General features: G+C 33.2%; 1 protein-coding gene across 1 annotated transcript; it reads right to left on the bottom strand.

The window, feature by feature from the left end:
- Positions 1 to 713: 713 nt before the first annotated feature.
- LOC132754336 (T-complex protein 1 subunit delta-like) lies at positions 714 to 14,577 on the bottom strand (the record flags this gene model as incomplete). Its single annotated transcript, XM_060744955.1, is given in 11 exon segments — positions 714 to 844; positions 4,012 to 4,119; positions 4,639 to 4,735; positions 5,741 to 5,880; positions 6,385 to 6,520; positions 7,745 to 7,866; positions 8,314 to 8,456; positions 9,195 to 9,303; positions 10,017 to 10,106; positions 12,633 to 12,685; positions 14,348 to 14,577. Coding segments are annotated over 11 exon segments (1,229 nt in total), but the record flags the coding sequence as incomplete, so codon positions are not given.
- Between the last annotated feature and the right edge of the window lie 3,009 nt (positions 14,578 to 17,586).

Here is a 17,586-nt window from a genome sequence, read left to right as displayed (position 1 = left end):
ACACAAGAAGTATTATTTCCTGCTTAACTGGTAGATTACGTTCTATATAATAATCACTTTCAAATAACACCAACATAACAGTTCATATGGTGTTGAATTAGCTAATAATATATTCAGTAGCATCTAAGTTTTATATTTGTAGCATAAAACAAAAAAATTATCAAATACATCTTATACTCAACAACAACTAAACTATTCAATACAAAAGGATTTTTTGGGGGTTTTTACTTTCTTTCGCATAAATACAGCAAATATCAAGGAGTATACTACAATCAAAGTTTCTAACAATATCAATGACTTATATTCAACTATATTTGAATTGAAATCTTTAGTTGTGACTTGTAAGTTAATCTAAGTAAGCAACAGCCTAGGTTTATTCCCTTTTAATTAACTAGACTTTTTACTACAGGCATATCTGTCGGTTTCTTTCCAAGTAAATAGTTTAACTCCCAGTAGATAATCTGAACCAACTGCATGTTTTCCTGGACACATATTTTTATTCTTTTTACTAAATCCAGAAGATCTCAGACCTATGTCTTACTTTTTTATATATAACATTATAAAACATATGCAACCAAAATGTTCTATACATGTTGTATGCAGTAAGCAAAATTTTCCACACATGTAGATATATTCATCTTAGTTTTCCATTCCACGATAATAAAGTATTTCTTATATACATCATGACACTTTGGTATTAAGCAATAACTTACCTTTTCTTAACAAGACATCTGATGACACATAGAGCATCATGGAGAGATCTGTCAGCTTCTTCTAGCACTAGTTTGTTAGAGCCTCTCATTAACACAGTCACTGTTCTACCCATGTTGGCAATACCTGTAATCTATACAATTTACCAACATTCATTAAATATTTGATAAAAATTACTATCTTACAAAAGACATAACAAGAATTATATGAAATTTCAGTTTTAGTTTTGTTTTCACTGGACTGGAAGCTAAACACTTTTCAATCAATAACACTTCATGACATCATAGGGTACAAAATTGATACAGGCAGGAGGCAACCTTTATAAAAGCAGACTTCCCAAAATATGTTGGTCCAACGGGCATGTCAGATAAATTTTTTATTACAGATTGGTCCGACTGTCCGGCTTTTATCCAAGTCGCATGTATACAAAGTGGCGTCCCTGAAAAATCTAGAGGAGCGCGCAGAACAGCAGTAAAAGGATGAAAAAAATAGACCGGAGACAAAAAATTTAATGAAAAATGAAAGCAGGACCATAAACCAATGGCGTATGACAGGGAGGAAGTGAAAATGCGCTATACAGATTGTGCCGATTATTATGATGAAAAAATTAAAACCCAAAAGTGTCTCAGAAATACAAACACAAGTTTTCCTTTGATTTTGATTTATTTCATTCGGCCTGACAGATTTTCATGGTTTGTCAGACCGAATGTCTGACACTTTTTTTCAACTTTCGGTAAGTCTGTAAAAGCATTCCAAATACCTTGCTTATATAATGGGCAGCAAAACAAATTTCATAAGCAATTATTCTTTATAAGAAATGCTTCTTTTTATGTGTTTTACGTTTTTCTTCAGGTTTAAAGTCACAAATCTTTACAAGTAAATAATTGAAATCCTAGCTCTTAAAGAAATTGACCAGCATAATTCAAACTTAAAATTATACAAGTTTACTCATTTAAATCGTGTGACATGTCTAATTAGAAGTGCAATCCAAGATAATCCTAATTGAGGGGATAATAAATTGTTTTTTCATATATTGGCGTAATATCAGCGTTTTATCCATTTATTTGGTATATAACATGCAAAATGGTATTGGCACAATATGTACTTGCTTATAAGTACAAGAGGACCATGATGGCCCTGAGGTCGCTCACCTGTATATAGGCCCCCCAACCCCCCCCCCTCCCCCTAACGTTGCAGGGCCAATTTAACCCAAGGGCTTTTATTTGCACAAACTCGGTAGACACCCATAAGAAGATGTTTCATGCTAAACATCTAAGCTCTAGCTCATTGGGCTTTATTGAAAGAAGATTTTTTTTAAGTTTTTACTATACACATATAGTTAAAAACAATGACACCCCTGGGGCCGGGCCAGTTTTGACCCCAGGGCTTTTATTTGAACAAACTTTGTAGACACTTACTAGAAGAAGTTTCATGCTTAATTTCTAAACTCTAGCTATTTGGGTTTTTTCAAAGAAGATTTTTAAGTTTTTGCTATACACATATAAAGAAAATCAATAACCCCCCGGGGCGGGGCCATTTTTGACCCCAGGTCTTTTATTTGAACAAACTTTGTAGACACTCACTAAAAGATGTTTCATGCTTAATATCTTAACTCTAGCTATTTGGGTTTTTTCAAAGAAGATTTTTTAAGTTTTTGCTATACACATATAAGGAAAATCAATGACCCCCGGGGCGGTGCCAATTTTGACCCCAGGGCTTTTATTTGAACAAACTTGGTAGACACCTATTAGAACATGTTTGATGCTAAATATCTTAGCCATAGCTCTTTGAGTTCTTTAAAAGAAGATTTTTTAAGTTTTTACTATATGCATATAGGGAAAATCAATGACCCCCCCGGGGCGGGGCCAATTTTGACCCCAGGGCTTTTATTTGAACAAACTTGGTAGACACCTATTAGAACATGTTTGATGCTCAATATCTTAGCCATAGCTCTTTGAGTTCTTTAAAAGAAGATTTTTTAAGTTTTTACTATATGCATATAGGGAAAATCAATGACCCCCCCGGGGCGGGGCCAATTTTGACCCCAGGGCTTTTATTTGAACAAACTTGGTAGACACCCATTAGAACATGTTTCATGCTAAATATCTTAGCTCTAGCTCTTTTGGTTCTTTAAAAGAAGATTTCTTAAGTTTTTACTATATGCATATAGGGAAAATCAATGACCCCCCGGGGCGGGGCCAATTTTGACCCCAGGGCTTTTATTTGAACAAACTTGGTAGACACCTATTAGAACATGTTTCATGCTAAAAATCTTAGCTCTACCTCTTTTGGTTCTTTAAAAGAAGATTTTTTAAGTTTTACTATATGCATATAGGGAAAATCAATGACCCCCTATGGCGGGGCCAATTTTGACCCCAGGGCTTTTATTTGAACAAACTTGGTAGACACTTATTAGAACATGTTTCATGCTAAATATCTTAGCTTTAACTCTTTTGGTTCTTTAAAAGAAGATTTTTAAAGTTTTTACTACATGCATATAGGGAAAATCAATGACCCCCTGGGGCAGGGCTAACTTTGACCCCAGGGCTTTTATTTGAACAAACTTGGTAGACACCTATTAGAACATGTTTGATGCTCAATATCTTAGCCATAGCTCTTTGAGTTCTTTAAAAGAAGATTTTTTAAGTTTTTACTATATGCATATAGGGAAAATCAATGACCCCCCCGGGGCGGGGCCAATTTTGACCCCAGGGCTTTAATTTGAACAAACTTGGTAGACACCCATTAGAACATGTTTCATGCTAAATATCTTAGCTGTAGCTCTTTTGGTTCTTTAAAAGAAGATTTTTTTAAGTTTTTACTATATGTATATAGGGAAAATCAATGACCCCCCGGGGAGGGGCCAATTTTGACCCCAGGGCTTTTATTTGAACAAACTTGGTAGACACTCACTAGAAGATGTTTCATGCCAACTATCTAAGCTCTAGCTCTTAAGGTTTTTTAAAAGAAGATATTTAAAGTTTTTTCTTTCGGTTGCCATGGCAACCAGAGTTCTGCATGGAATTAAATTCTTTGAACAATTTTTAAAGGTGACCACCTAAGGAACATTCCTGTGAAGTTTGGATGAAAATGGCTTAGTGGTTTATGAGGAGATGTCATTTAAAGTAAAAGTTTACGGACGGACGCCGGACGAAAAGTGATCACAAAAGCTCACCCTGTCACTTTGTGACAGGTGAGCTAATAATGTAACAAGGGTATTTTGTTAAAAGACATGTTTTGTACCTGTTAAAAAATTGTAACAGTAGTTTAGATGTAAGTTACAGCTTAAATAGTACAAACCTTGACAATTTTACTAGGTCCTGTATGTATTTCCTCAACAAGATCAGCACTACCTAAAGATTCTGGTACAAAATGATCCAAACTAGCGATGGGACGACAATGTAAACTCTGAAATATAGTAATCACTAAGTCAAAATTTATTCAATATCAGTTTCAAAAAGACTTATTTATGAACAATATGCTGTTTTGTTTTTTGTTGTTTTTCCCCCATATAAATTTGCATTAAAAGTATTTTCCATTTATAGACGTTATTTCCAAATATTTTATTTGGGTTGAACAAAATTAAAGAACATTCAATCAATTAAAAGCTTGCATCAAAGTGAAATAATCAAACTTTTGATATTAACTTAATTAAGTATCAGATTAGCTGCAATTGAAAGAAGTCAAGATGACAAATCAAAATATATTCATGTAAGACTAATTTAAGATTCAAACTTGAAATAACAAAGTATAAGTACATCCTTCCACTTTTCAAGTCAGTTTCTAAATAGTATGACTCAGATCAAATAATCACAATGATTTCTGTAAGTAAAAAGAATAATTATCATTCATTAACATATTCCTACAAAGCCCAAAATTATCAATTGTCAGACAAAAGAAAGATAATCAGCTAAACTAGACACTTACCTTACATACAAATTCAATATCTTCTCTTTCAATATCTTTGACTACCATAATTTTCATCTTGGCTAAGAAATGAAGAGCTAAATCACTGACAGCATCCCTAAATAACGAAATTTAAAAGTTAAACAAAAAGTTTATGTACTTGGATAAAAGAAGGACAACATATCATTTAACAAAACATACCAAAATTGTTTTACTACCACAATGATTATTTATAGTTTCTCTGATATACTTAAATCTGTAAATAAACAACAGCTCATCACAGGTTAGAGTGTTAAGACTGTGAATCAGGCGACCCAGGTTTGATTCCCAGACGGTGCAGGTAACTTCTGTTGTGACTGACCATAAAATCTTTTATATGAGCCGCGTCATGACAAAACCAACATAGTGCATTTGCGACCAGCATGGATCCAGATCAGCCTGTGCATCTGCGCAGTCTGATCAGGATCCATGCAGTTCCCTTACCAAAATCTATAACAAGTTGAGAAACTGTTAGCGAACAGTATGGATCCTGATCAGACTGCGCGGATGCGCAGGCTGATCTGGATCCATGCTGGTCGCAAACGCACTATGTTGGTTTTGTCGTGACGCGGCTTATATATTATTTGCACTGTGCCTCTGGTCTGGTTTTTAAATAAGTTATTAGTTCCTTGTGAAAGTGAAGCCCACTAGTACTGGTAAATTGCCCGACAATGTGTCCAAGAACAATGCAATGACTGGACTGTGATCTGGTATATAAATATTCAACGTGGTTTACTACTGTGATCAGGGGGGGGTAAACTTACACTACCATCACCATAAATACACATTGTTTCTCTCCATTTATTTCAATTTTTTAACATGTTTGTTTGTTTGGGTTTTACATCACATCGACACAGTATAGGTCATATTGCAACATTCCAGCTTTACTGGTGGAGGAAGACCTCAGGTGCTCTTCCGTGCATTATTTCAGGCACGAACGGGCACCTGAGTAGAACCACCGACGTTCCATAAGCTAGCTGGATTAACATGTATCAATGCTTTTAATAAATAAATTGTTTTTAATAAAAACTTTTTTATTAATGCTTCTCATTTTATCTTATTTTCAATGTTCTGTATATTTTACCTGAGAATGGATTTCTGTATAAGAAGGACATTACATCCTGCTTTTTTCACTTGTTTAACTATATTTAGAATATACTGTCTCTCCTCTCGTAATACTCTGTCCATCTGGGTGTAATCTGATACTATAACACTGTTATCCATCTGTCAAAATTAAAATATTTACATATTTTACTCTCTTTGGCAAATAACTGCAAAATGTCCAAATCTAAGGAAATCATTTGCTATAGGCTTTGAAAGAAGCCTTACATTTGCTATAGGCATTTAAAGAATGTCTTACAAAGGCATAGTAAAAAAATTCTGAAATACAGTGTTGGATATTATCAGAATTATTTAAAAGTCTAAATCACATTTTGGCTAAAAATAATTTCAAAGTGATTGGGAGCGGGATTGTGGGGAATGCATTTGTCTCAATTTTAGTCATTTTTGCAGATTTTACATCAATAATCCTTTCACCTGGTTTTAATAACAAGTCCATTAGTATAAAAATTATTGCAGGCGAATATCAATCTTAGAGAAAATGACAAAACATGCTAGTCAAAACTTAAGTCATCAAGGCAAAGATACCGTTTGGATAGGCTTACTATTATTTATCTACACAACCTCTCAAAAAATAAAATACATGCAATACAATATAATATAACTTACATCTGTTTTAGGAGGAGATATACAGAACTGTATGAGACCAATCTTGGCTTTCTCCACTTTATTAGGTCCACCAACACCTTGTGTCTTCTGATCAAATACCAAACCATCGATCAATTCAACATCTTCTACTGTTCCACTGAAAAACCCAAAATCACAAATCAGTTACAAGATCTAGCTTATTTGTTTGAATTAGGATAGACAAACCACACTACTTATAAGTGAGTTAAGACACCTGCAACATCTACTATCATATGATGAAAACATGTACGTCTCATATGACATTTGTTTTGTTTGTTTGATTGGGTTTTACTTCACACTGACACAGTATAGGTCATTTGGCGACGTTCCAGCTTTACTAGTAGAGGAAGACCTCAGGTGCCCTTCCGTGTATTATTTCAGGCACAAATGGGCACCTGAGTAGAACCATTGTCGTTCCGTTAGCTAGCTGGATAGCTTCCTCACATGAAAGAATCCAAAGTCCCTGTCGGGATTCGAACCCACAGCGGTGAGGGGCAAGTGGTTTGAAGTCGACGACCTTAACCACTTGGCCACTGACGCCCAACTCATATGACAAAAATAATATCTAGTCTCAATGAAAATTTATCAAATAAATCTTTTATTCAAGAAATTATTACAAAAAGTTTAGAATTTAACAACATATACATGTTTGTTTTTGTTTTGTTGGATTTCAAATTGTACCAACACAGTAAAAGTCAAAACAATATGGCAACTAACAGCTTTACTGCTGGAAGATCTCAGGTGGCCAATAGTGCATTATTTCAGGCATGAGCAAGCATCTAACTAAACTCATCCTCCTAGCTAGCTGGATAGCTTCCTCAAATGAAAGAATTCAAAGTTCCTGACTTGATGTAAATCCAAACAGGTGTGGGACAAGTAATTTGTGTCATTCTTAACCGGTACAAGTAGGAAGGGCCATAATTCAAGTAAACTTCCTACAATTATCTCTAGAAAATTTGCTTGGCAAATCTTTTGCAGTTATGTAGATTTATAGCAGATGTATCTATAATCTAAAGTTGTACCTGAATATTGCTTACAATTGTTACCATTCAATATGAAGCAAGATATATTTCCCTATATAAACATGTATATTTGTCACATAATAACAAACATACAATAGAATTTATACATTTACAGTCTGGCCTCGTAAAGATGGACAACAGAAAATCATAAAATTATTTAGGGGGACCCTAGATAATGTTGGTATAACTTTTGGTCCAACCCTTTTGTATGTACATTGTATTTATGCTTAAGATAATGATGTTAGATTGTGTAAATTTATCATGTACAAAATATACAATAAAATATTATTAAAAATGTAATTTTTCTTTATAAAACTTACCCTAATTTCTTAACAACTTTAATATCATTTAAGTCAACATTGTTGGCTATAGCTGGATCTATGACCTTCAACACAGCATCTACAGCTATTGGTGACAGTACATTAGAGTAATGTGATACCACCTGAAAACAAACATTTCACAATGAAGTATTGTGTCAAAATCAAATAAAAAAGTAGAGAAAAAACAAGATCTGTCAACATGCTCTTCTATTCTCAGTGCTTGATGGCAAAATGTGTACATGTATTGCTTCACAGAATCACAATAGCCATCTTATTAACAACAAGAAATATTTTTTCTGTACATTTGACCCTGCCATTTCTTATATACTTCCTAACTAATAATAATGGTGTTGCATTTCAACATGAAGAGCAATAATAATATTGACACTGAAGGAGAATTTGCTTATACTGGTTACAAAAATGGCACATCTCAATGGTTTTAATACAAACACTTCAGTACCAAATAAGAGCGGAAAATTATTGAATACAGACATGGATACGAACCTTTACTGTATAAAAATTACTGCCCCTGAAGCAGTTAAGGATTAACAATATTGTGTCATGTATACCTTTGAGTTAAGAGATGTTGAAGCACTCTTCAGGAGGGATTCTCTATCATTCAGATCAAGTGGTGTTGTCATATTTTCCAGTAACTCAAGAGATTTCACTGCTGCTTTCTGGAAAGCCTCCGATATACTAGTTGCATGGATACCTATATAATATAGTTAAACCCATTAAATTAACAACATTTAAACTATCATGTCAAGAATACTACGGCTGTCATTCAATGAAATTTTGTATTGATAAATATCATCAGTGTATAGAATATAATGTTCAGCTATATGACAATGGAAAATATTTGAATATGCATTAATAACTGTCGTCATGGTGTGTTAATCAACACAAATATTCTTGTTATCATATCTCACTCTCACAATTAAATTCCAGATAGCCAAGTACATGGAAAGAAATGAGCACTGTTCAGACAATAATGAGATTTGCGGAGGATTAAGAGAAATAAATTTTAAATTGTACAGATATTATGAAGCATAAATTGATATTGAATCAAATGTTTAATATTGATGATATATTAAAATGGCAGGCATCGAAAAATATTTTCAGAGTCACTTGTCCTGCAAGACAAGTAGCTTTTAAATCTAATGTGAAGGCAACATTTTTCTAGTTGTCCAGCATCAAGTTCTCTTTAATTCTTCTCATTCTAATTCTACAAATTATGGGTGGACTAATGGAATTTTCTATCTCTGTATCACATTATTACAAAATAAGATTGGCATGATGGCCTCGAATTTAAAAAAATTTAAAGTTGTTTCTTTTTCAAACAGCAAGATAATTTTACTGTACATTTATTCATCAAAATAGTTCATTGTTTTGAGGTAACAATAATCAATAAATTATTCAATCATTTGATTCAATTATTACACAATATTACCTTTAGATAGTAGTTTAGCACATGCTTCCAGTAAACTTCCAGCAATTACACAGACTGAGGTGGTTCCGTCTCCAGCCTCAACATCCTGTGCTTTAGAGAGCTCTACCAACTGAAATATATACATCATTTGAGCCGCGTCATGATAAAACCAACATAGTGCCTTTGCGACCAGCATGGATCCAGACCAGCCTGCGCATCCGCGCAGTCTGATCAGAATCCATGCTGTTCGCTTACAAACCCTATAGCAAGCGGAGAAACTGATAGCGAACAGCATGGATCCTGATCAGACTGCGAGGATGCGCAGGCTGGTCTTGATCCATGCTGGTCGCAAACGCAGTTTTTACGCACTATGTTGGTTTTGTCGTGACGCGGATCATTTTCCATTTCATGTGACATCATACAAGTAATCTTTATACTGACATACAGAATCAGTCTATCCAAAATGTTGACTAACAATGATTGCACTTCCTACACGAATAATATTGCCGAATATTGAATAATAATTATCATCTATTGTAAATTTTTTTAAAGAAAATAGAAAACAAATTTTTCTTAATTGCAATGACATCTAGATGTCTTGGACCTATTCAGTCCAATTAAAATCAATATACAGAATGTAATTGTGAGTAGCTTAATTAATCAAGAATAAATCACACTTTTGCTGATCATTTATAAATTGCTTCAGTTTAGATGTATCATGGTATCATGGCTATGATTTCATAGGAAGAATTATAAAAAGATAAATACCTTTACCCACTAATTCATCGAAACAATAACAATAGAAACAACAATTTTAGTATAACATCATAAAATGTGTATTACCATTTTTGCTGCTGGATGAAGAACTTGCATTTGTTTTAGAATGGTTGCACCATCATTAGTTATAGTTACATCTCCATTTGAAGCTTGAATCTAGAAATATAACAAGAGCAATGAATGAAGGTTAAGTTTAGTTTGGTCTACTTGAAGGTCGTGTTCCAAGGAATGTTGTGGCCAAGTATGAAGCCAATAAACCAAGAACTTAAAGCTATGATAAAGGATATAGTTTGCGGACAGCAAAGGGAAGGACGACATGAATTTAACAATATTCTACCTTTTTTCTCAAAAAAAAAAGAAAAAAAAGTCGAGCTTATTGAAACAAAGTGACAGCCCAACTGATTCTTTGAAATAGAAGAGTTTAATAGTATCACAGAATGTAATGCTTGTACTGTAACATCAACAACACAAGAAAGTGAAAACTGTATTTTAATCTACACCAAGGTTTTACCAGTTTACAAATTAAATACATAAACTGGTGGTATAAGGTGATCTGAATTGAAATAAAGACTGGATTTAAACAAGAGCCACCAACAGTGGGAGTAAGGCTAGACTTTTTTACTTTCTCTTAAAGCAATCAAATGAATTAAACCAGCCTGGCCATTACAAAAACAACATAATACCTTTGCGACCAGCATGGATCCAAACCGGCCTGCGCATCCGCCCAGTCTGATCAGGATCCATGTTGTTCACTATAAATTTCTGTACTTGTTATAGGGTTTGTAAAGAAACAGCATGCATCATGATCAGACTGCACGGATGCTCAGGCTGGTCTGGATCCATGCTGGTTGCAAACGCATTATGTTGGTTTTATTCATGGCACGGCTCAAAGGGAAGGACGACATGAATGTAACAATACTTCTACTTTTTTTCTTAAAAAAAAAGTCGAGCTTAATGAAAGAAAGTACCAGCCCAACTGATTCTTTGAGATAGAAGAGTTTAATAGTATCACAGAAAGTAATGCTTGTACTGTAACATCAACAGCACAAGAAAGTGAAAACTGTATTTTAATCTACACCAATATTTTACCAGTTTAGAAAACATATACATAAACTGGTGGTATAAGGTGATCTGAATTGAAATAAAGACTGTATTTAAACAAGAGCCACCAACGATGGTTGCAAGGCTCGACTTTTTTATTTTCTCTTAAAGCAAACAAATAAATTAAACCAGCCTCGCCATGACAAAAACAACATGTGTTTGCGACCAGCATGGATCCAGACCAGCTTGCTCATCCGCCCAGTCTGATCAGGATCCTTGCTGTTCGCTATCAATTTCTATACTTGTTATAGGGTTTGTAAAGAAAAAGCATGCATCATGATCAGACTGCACGGATGCTCAGGCTGGTCTCGATCCATGCTGGTTGCTAACGCATTATGTTGGTTTTATTCATGGCGCCGCTCAAAGGGAAGGCTGACATGAATGCAACAATAACTCTATAATCTATTTTTTTTTCTCAAAAAAAAAAGTCGCAAATGAAACATAAAGTAACAGCCAAACTGATTCTTTGAGATAGAAGAGTTTAATAGTATCACAGAATGTAATGCTTGTACTGTAACATCAACAGCACAAGAAAGTGAAAACTGTATTTTAATCTACACCAAGGTTTTACCAGTTTACAAATTAAATACATAAACTGGTGGTATAAGGTGATCTGAATTGATATAAAGACTGGATTTAAACAAGAGCCACCAACAGTGGGAGCAAGGCTCGACTTTTTTATTTTCTCTCAAAGCAAACAAATAAATTAAACAAGCCTCGCCATTACAAAAACAACATAATACCTTTGTGACCAGCATGGATCCAGACCGGCCTGCGCATCTGCCCAGTCTGATCAGGATCCATGTTGTTCACTATCAGCTTCTGTACTTGTTATAGGGTTTGTAAAGAAACAGCTATCATCAATTCATGATCAGACTGCGTGGAGGCTCAGGCTGGTCTGGATCCAGGCTGGTCGCAAACGCATTATGTTAGATTTTTTATGGCGCGGCTCAAAGGGAAGACCGACATGAATGTAACAATACCAATATTTTTTTTTTCTTAGCTTAATGAAACAAAGTGACAGCCCTACTGATTCTTTGAGATAGAAGAGTTTAATAGTATCACAGAATGTAATGCTTGTACTGTAACATCAACAGCACAAGAAAGTGAAAACTGTATTTTAATCTACACCAATGTTTTACCAGTTTAGAAATTAAATACATAAACTAGTGGTATAAGGTGATCTGGATTGATTTAAACAAGAGCCACCAACAGTGGGAGCAAGGCTAGACTTTTAACTTTCTCTAAAAGCAAACAAATAATTTAAATGAGCAGGCGAGTGGATTTGTCGAGGCCTGGAATATTATATTCGTGTAGATTCAATACTAAATTTATTGAACTCAACAAGACAAAATTATGCTCCCCAGAGGCTCACATAATATGATTTTATCAAACTTGTTCAATAAATTTAGTATTGAACCTACACTCATTAAATATATCCTCTATATATTGTACCTAATAATCCTGCTTTTTTGGAGCAGCAAAACAATTTATAGAAAGTTCAAACTGAACAGTGAATAAACATTTAAAAATTAAAATGTATTTATTGTATTTTACTAAAGTAATCTAAATGAAACTTACCATCTTATCCATCCCTCTTGGACCCAAGCTAGTTCTTATAGCAGAAGCAACAGCTGAAGACAGAAAAAAAATCATAATTTAAGATTGTTTCTTAAATTTTTATAAAACGATATGACTGATTGTTCATACTTAACATACAGTACTTAGCTTTATTCTGTAACTGACTGAATTTATGAACCATTACTTCTTTAAAATAAGATACATAAACAGCCTATAATTAATGACATTTGGTCTCTTGATGTCCATACTGGTCGGAGACCATCAACCGGACACTTTTGGAACATTTTTCCGTTTTAACATAGAGACCAAAAAATTTGACACAGTTCTGATGTTTCTTCTCCTAACTAACAAACTAGTTTGTTTATTTCTGATTTTATTGACACTTATATCTGAGGCTCGACAAGGAGGGTATCAAAATTACCTAAATTGTCTACAATACAGTACCATGTGTCCGGACATACAATGTATATGTACATGACGTGATTAATTTCAGATAAAAGCTTGGGTGTTTTGATTTTTAACATGATATACAATATGTCAGCAACAAATGCTGAAGGTTTGGATATTCTATTATTCACTCTGCAAATGATTATAGCTGGTATATGAGGTCAGGCATTGCTTTCTTGACACCCAAATTTCAACGTCAACATTCTTGAAATAGACATTAAAATATTACCATTTACGGTGGTTGAATAAATTTATTTACTTAATTTTAAAATAAACATGCACTTATTGTTGATAAAAAAAGTGAATGACAACCACTGAACAAAGAAAATACTAAATTAAGCATTTTCGGGGCCGTCCGGGTTTGGTGGTTGTCTGGTTTTGGTGGCCCCCAACCAGTATATTTGCCAGTAACTAGGTTGTTTGCCATTATATTAACTTAAGAAACAATTTGGTTACTGATCTCAATTACATTTTTTGCAGAAACCACAACCTGTTGTTATTTAATACTGTATTGTAATATACTGAAAATATACCCATAATATTGTGGGGATGCGTGGACCAATTTTTGATTGACTTCGGGTCTGTCTAATTATATGACTTTGACCAAGAATGGACCCCTTGGTCTATGCCAAAAGTGTATGTAGGATTCATTCCATTTTCTTTAATATAAACAAGTTTGGCAATTTCTTGGATTACACCCCTATGTATATTTCAGTACTTAGTAAAACTTGTATATAACAACCCCTACATTAAAATGGATATGACATGAAAAAAAGTACTGTGAAACAGAAAGAATCGATAGAAAATTGATATTTATTGGACTTAAATTAGATAAGCTGTGGAATTCTAGTTCCTTTTAATGATGTTAATGAATGATGCAGCGATATGCGCTAAATATTTTTGATAAGTGTTTACAGGGGCGTATCACATTGGGGGGGGGGGGGGGGCAGGATCTGACCCCCCAAGCGTTTGTGGGTTGTAGCAGCCAGGGGTTCAGGGGCAGGGAATCCAAACACTGATACTGCCACCTGTGATACTACAGGCTCTAACCCAGGAGATATGCGTCTCAATTATCCATTTCATATCATGACTGAACATGCTAAAAATTGTATAAATTATATTGAACTACCACTCTGCCAAACATTATCAAAATTCAGCATAGTTCAGAAAAATATGTTATTATACAACTGAATGTCAAAAATTCAATAAGCAACTATGATAATCAGCGATATTTTTGGTTACTATTGTAAACAATGTTTATTGAATACCCTTCGCTGCTTCGATGTTGCTTATCCTTATCTGAGTCGGTTTTTCTTTGTCCTTATACTCAGCCTTATTAGGCCTAGACATTTGCTTTCCTGCTGGCATTTTAGAATTTTCTCAATAATCCTGTGTTGAAGGATGGAAATAGATTCCTCACAAAGTTGACAGATTATTCTAGAAATCTGACATGGAAAACATGTACACTTCCGGTATCAACATCGATTGTATAAATCCCGTAAAAGATTCGGTATGATACGGTTTCAATTCATGTGGACGCGATAGAGTTATATAGCTTTAGGATATTGAATGAGTGTAAGTTTAATACTGAACGAGTTGAATAAAATTATATTGTTGTAGCCTCGGGCGAGCATAATATTACTTTATTCAACGAGTTCAATACATTCAGTAATTCATGAACCTACACGAATATAATATTCTATTTATCACATATTGAAAATAAAGACTTTTTTCATCGACGCGCTTATAGTGGGGTTTGCCTAAAATACGAAAGTGAGATTTTTGACGAAAGTGAGCGAAAGTGACTTTTTAAAATATTAATGGTAACGTTTTAATAGACTTAAACAATAAAATTGCAGTTTGTAGACGTATATTATTAGAAATTACTTATATTTATTATAAAAAATAATCATAATGATGATTATTCGGTTTTTATTTGCATAATTTATATACACAAATTCTTATATCTTCCTTTCGCTAACATTGAAAAATACGAAAGTGACTTATAAAATATAAAATATACCGTTTAAATTGAAATTATTTATACTATTATTGCACAAAGTGGACGTATAATATCAGAAAATGATAATATTTACTTTCAAAGATAATCATTATGATGATTAAATCGCCATTTATACTATACACAAGTTTTATACAGAGATCTTTCCTTTCGCTCGCATTGAAAAATTACGAAAGTGGCTTACATAATATCAAATATACTGTTTAAATTGAATGTATTACTAAAATTGCAAATTAATTGTAGACGTACAATATCAGAAGTCAATTATATTTATTTTTAAACATAATCATTATGATGATTTAACCGCCCTTTATTTGCATTACACAAGTTAAAAGATCTTTATTTCCCTCACATTGAAAAATACGAAAGTGACTTCAAAAATTCAAATATAGCGCTGAAAGACGCAATGTTTTCAGAAATGATTAAAATATATATAAAAAAAATAACCATTATGATGATTTAATATCCATTATTTTCATAATTTGCTGTTTATACCTGTTCTGATATCTTACTTTTGCCCACATTGAACAATACGAAAGTGACTTAAATCGGACAGAATCAATGTCAATATTCACGATATTAATGTTTTTTACAAATAAAAAAATAAATGAGTTCATTTTCATTATATTATTCATTGTTTTCATGGTGATTGACCTATAACTGATGATGAAAAATGACTAGCACAAAATATAAAAAAAAAATCCTAACTTATTAAAAAGATTGAACTTTACCGATATATATAGTACGAATATTTTATAGAAAATTCCGTGGATTACTAATTTCCCTTCTTTCATAGTGAAATATTTTTTTTAACAAATGAAGGGAAATTCTAAATTATTTTTCAAATTAACATGTACATTGCTCATCTACACCTGGATGAGCATAATAACTGCCACTTTAATCCGTGCAAGATATCTATGGTGGTGCAGAAGAAAGGTTAATTCAATTGTCCACTCAATAAACAACCGGGCAATTGTCATCAGTTACATACCTATGATTGGATTATAATAATACTTAGTGGGATTAAAGCGTCATGCGGTCACCGTCGTGTGTACTATCCAATTAAAGTGGATGCGAAAAATGAATATGACAACACGTGTTTGCATGTAAACATATTCATACTTTATTTTGTCTCATTCGTATAGATGCATTTTTAAACATATATACAACTATTCACATAAAACCTACATAAGACCATTCCATTTAAGAATTTCAAGAGACATTATAATAATGAGAAACACATTCAAGACCTATTACTGTTAGATAAGAATCAAACAGTATAATTACAATATAATGTATCAACAGAATATTAAATGTTAGGTAACACTATCGTTAATCATATTAGTAGCGATTAAATCATCATTATGATTATTTCTGTTAATAAATATAATTATTTTCTAATAATATACGTCTACAAACTGCAAGTTTGTTTTAAAAGTCTATCAAAATGTTATAATTACTATTTTAAAAGTCACTTTCGCTCACTTTCGTCAAAAATCTCACTTTCGTATTTTAGGCATACCGCTTATAGTGTACTGCTAATATTTAGCGCGCCTTAAAAGCGCAAATGACGTCACGTCAAAATATTTCCACGGCCATGAAATACCATTTACTGAGTCGCAAAATCGGCACGGGTGTGTGATAAATTTATTTATGTAATATAAGTCTGATAGGACTTAACTAAATCAATTTCTTATATAAAGTTCAATCGTAATCAATGGTTTGAGATAAAAAAAAAATGGTAAAAAAAATAACTGAAATAGATCTGTTCTGATTGGCAGATCAACTCTTACAATGTTTTGAATAAAAAAGAAAGTAATTAATGATGTACACATCATAAAATTGTTAAATATCTGTTAAATTTCGAATTTTCATATTCTATAATTAGACATGCATGCGAATATATATAGATCTACTACAGTAGTTACTTGATAAATGAGTCATTTATGATTGTGATATTCTTGTGATCATAGAGAAAATGAACTTTCATATAGAAGCTCGATGTTCTTAACTACATGATGAAATTGCACCTGTTATAGCTCATACCTGCTTATATATGTTATCCCAGGATACTGGTTCGTCGCTGGAAACTTCAGAAAAAAGTTCCAAGTTCAGAGCAATTACAGAAATATATTAATCTTGTAAACATGAAATCAATGGATCAACCACGGGAAATTGGCAAAGGATAGTCGTTGTTAGGTCAATCAACAATCAATTGCTATTTTGAATAATGTGGTCAGGCCAATGCTGAACCAACTTATCATTTTCGTCAGCGAATTTTCTGCATGGGCCTACAACAATTAAAAGCGCATTTAAAATATGTGTTGCATATATAGTACTGCAATGACTCAAGGTTGTCTTTTCAGTAAAATAAATAACATACATGTATGAATAAATACTAGAACCAGCATTTGATCTAGTATAAAATTAGTACACTATAGAAGGAATTTTAGATTTTATTTTTCACATTTTATTCATGAGCATTCT

Source organism: Ruditapes philippinarum, unplaced genomic scaffold, assembly GCF_026571515.1.
Source record: "Ruditapes philippinarum isolate M1 unplaced genomic scaffold, ASM2657151v2 ctg6833_1_1_1_1, whole genome shotgun sequence".
NCBI lineage: Eukaryota > Metazoa > Mollusca > Bivalvia > Venerida > Veneridae > Ruditapes > Ruditapes philippinarum.
The sequence above is the reverse complement of the archived record's forward strand: the minus strand, read 5'-3'. Positions and strand labels throughout refer to the sequence as shown.